Source organism: Oncorhynchus tshawytscha, linkage group LG02, assembly GCF_018296145.1.
Source record: "Oncorhynchus tshawytscha isolate Ot180627B linkage group LG02, Otsh_v2.0, whole genome shotgun sequence".
Lineage (NCBI taxonomy): Eukaryota > Metazoa > Chordata > Actinopteri > Salmoniformes > Salmonidae > Oncorhynchus > Oncorhynchus tshawytscha.
Window position 1 is genome coordinate 8,785,399 of NC_056430.1, and position 2,551 is coordinate 8,787,949.

The 2,551-nt window shown below is 46.1% G+C and overlaps 1 protein-coding gene across 3 annotated transcripts in view; it reads right to left on the reverse strand.

Moving 5' to 3' along the window:
- Nucleotides 1-783: 783 nt before the first annotated feature.
- Nucleotides 784-2,551, reverse strand: part of nckap1l (NCK associated protein 1 like) — a 46,936-nt gene continuing 45,168 nt past the window's right edge. For 2 of the 3 annotated variants that reach the window (XM_042329965.1, XM_042329956.1), the window contains exons 29-31: nt 1,920-2,029; nt 1,701-1,793; nt 784-1,422 (exon numbers count right to left, since the gene is read on the reverse strand). In XM_042329965.1, coding sequence (XP_042185899.1) covers nt 1,306-1,422; nt 1,701-1,793; nt 1,920-2,029 — 320 coding nt within the window. In that variant the 3' untranslated portion in view covers nt 784-1,305. Of the gene's footprint in view, nt 1,423-1,700; nt 1,794-1,919; nt 2,030-2,476 lie in introns of those variants that run through there. The other variant, XM_042329974.1, reaches the window with a different exon arrangement.

Sequence of the window (2,551 nt, forward strand, 5' to 3'; positions counted from 1 at the left end):
CTACTGAGGTATGAGGTGTTCCTACCTACTGAAGTATGAGGTGTTCCTACCTACCGGGGTGTTCCTACCTACCGGGGTGTTCCTACCTACCGAGGTATGAGATGTTCCTACCTACTGAGGTATGAGGTGTTCCTACCTACCGGGATGTTGCTATCTACCGGGGTGTTCCTACCTACTGGGGTGTTCCTACCTACTGAGGTGTTCCTACCTACCGAGGTGTTCCTACCTACCGGGGTATGAGGTGTTCCTATCTACCGAGGTGTTCCTACCTACCGAGGTGTTTCTACCTACCGGGGTGTTCCTACCTACGGAGGTATTAGGTGTTTCTACCTACCGGGGTGTTCCTACCTACGGAGGTATTAGGTGTTCCTACCTACTGAGGTGTTCCAACCTACTGAGGTGTTCCAACCTACTGAGGTGTTCCAACCTACTGAGGTGTTCCAACCTACTGAGGTGTTCCAACCTACTGAGGTGTTCCATCGACTCCCCTACAGAGAAGTTCTAGACCATTGGGGAGGCCCAGTACACACACACACTACAGGATGGGTCACACACCCCCAGCCTAACAGACCCCATTGCTAAACACAGGGGACGCTTGGTACAGGTTGGTGTAGGTAGTCTTTTTGAGCGGTGGGCTGGAAATACACTCATATTAGTGTAATGTTGTTATTGTCTTTTACTGTAAACACACATTTAAATAAATATCAGTAACCTGTATTCATAGACAATGGGAGTAAGTACTGTATTTTTTCCAAGATCTCTCCAAAAAAAACCGATTGGACATGTTCTTTCATAAACCCTTTAATAATGGCTAAATAAAGGTTATATTATTTCTGAAAGTTTACAAAGCCACATATATTTTGTTAGCTGTGCATAGTAACAAATCAATCAATCATTATTATTATTATTTATAAATCCCATTTTACTTCATCAGTTGTCACAAAGTGCTTTTTACAGTAATCCAACGTTGACCCCACAGAGCTTTTATAGTAACACGACCTAGACCCTACAGAGCAGAAGGCGCCTGGATTCAATCTGAAACTGTGCTATATAGCAGGCCTGACGAACATGGTTAACATTGCCTTTGAAAGCCACACTGTCTACAAAAGCGAGCGGCTTGAATCCCAACCTAGAAGAGGTTATATTGGATACTCAGTGCATCCGGCCCAGCGTAATGATAGAGGCCTTGTACACCTCTCTGTAGACGTTCCTCAGCAGTGCGTGCGTGTGTTAGCCCAGTGTAATGATAGAGGCCTTGTGGACCTCTCTGTAGACGTTCCTCAGCAGTGCGTGCGTGTGTGTGTGTTAGCCCAGTGTAATGATATAGTTCTTGTAGACCTCTCTGTAGGCGTTCCTCAGCAGGACATAAGGGAAACAGCTCTCCAACATGTCCTGGCTCAGGAACGGAGACGCCTCCACGATCTGTAGAGGAGGTAGGTGGCCAATCAGGTGAAGAGAATACATTATTCATGTATAGAAAATAAAAAAAATGAAAAAGGTTAAATGTACAGATTTTTGACCAGAGTCAGACGTTTTTCTCCTGACCATGTGACCTGACAGGGGAAACCGTCTGGGACCTTGTTATGAGTCACTCCGTAATCCTTGTCCCGAGCCAGAACAACCCACAAGGACCTAGTTATGGCCCCTGACATTTTCAACATTACGATAAGTAGAAATGCTGTAGGAAGACCTGAGCCTACCATGTGCAGGAGAAGGTAGATGGAGTCTCTGTTCTTGCCGTCCACCCTATTCTCTACATTCTGACCCAGCTGGAGCAGGGTGGAAGACGCAACCTAGATGAACAAGATCACCTTTAGTAGCAGTAGGAATAGATCTACAGGACAACTGTTAAATCAGATGAAAATGTTCTGTGTCAACATGACCTCTTTAGAGACAGTGCATCCAGGTCGATCACGTACCAGAAGGAACTCCTTAAGGTGCTGCTCTATGTTCTTGCTCTCGACAGTGAACATGGCTGCGGACAGCTGGTTGACGGCCGTGGCCAGACAGTGGATGTTGTTGTGGTGCCCTGCGGTCAATCAATCAATCAATCAATTAGTTGAGTGATGGCAGTGGCCAGACAGTGGATGTTGTTGTGATGCCCTGCGGTCAATCAATCAATCAATCAATTAGTTGAGTGATGGCAGTGGCCAGACAATGGATGTTGTTGTGGTGCCCTAATCAATCAATCAATCAATTAGTTGAGTGACAGCTGTGGCCAGACAGTGGATGTTGTTGTGGTGCAGCTGTTGATGCCAATCAATGCAATCAATCAATCAATCAATTAGACGGCCGTGGCCAGACAGTGGATGTTGTTGTGGTGCCCTGCGGTCAATCAATCAATCAATCAATCAATCAATTAGTTGAGTGATGGCAGTGGCCAGACAGTGGATGTTGTTGTGGTGCCCTGCGGTCAATCAATCAATCAATCATTAAGTTGAGTGACAGCCGTGGCCAGACAGTGGATGTTGTTGTGATGCCCTGCGGTCAATCAATCAATCAATCAATCAATTAGTTGGGTGACGGCCGTGGCCAGACAGTGGATGTTGTT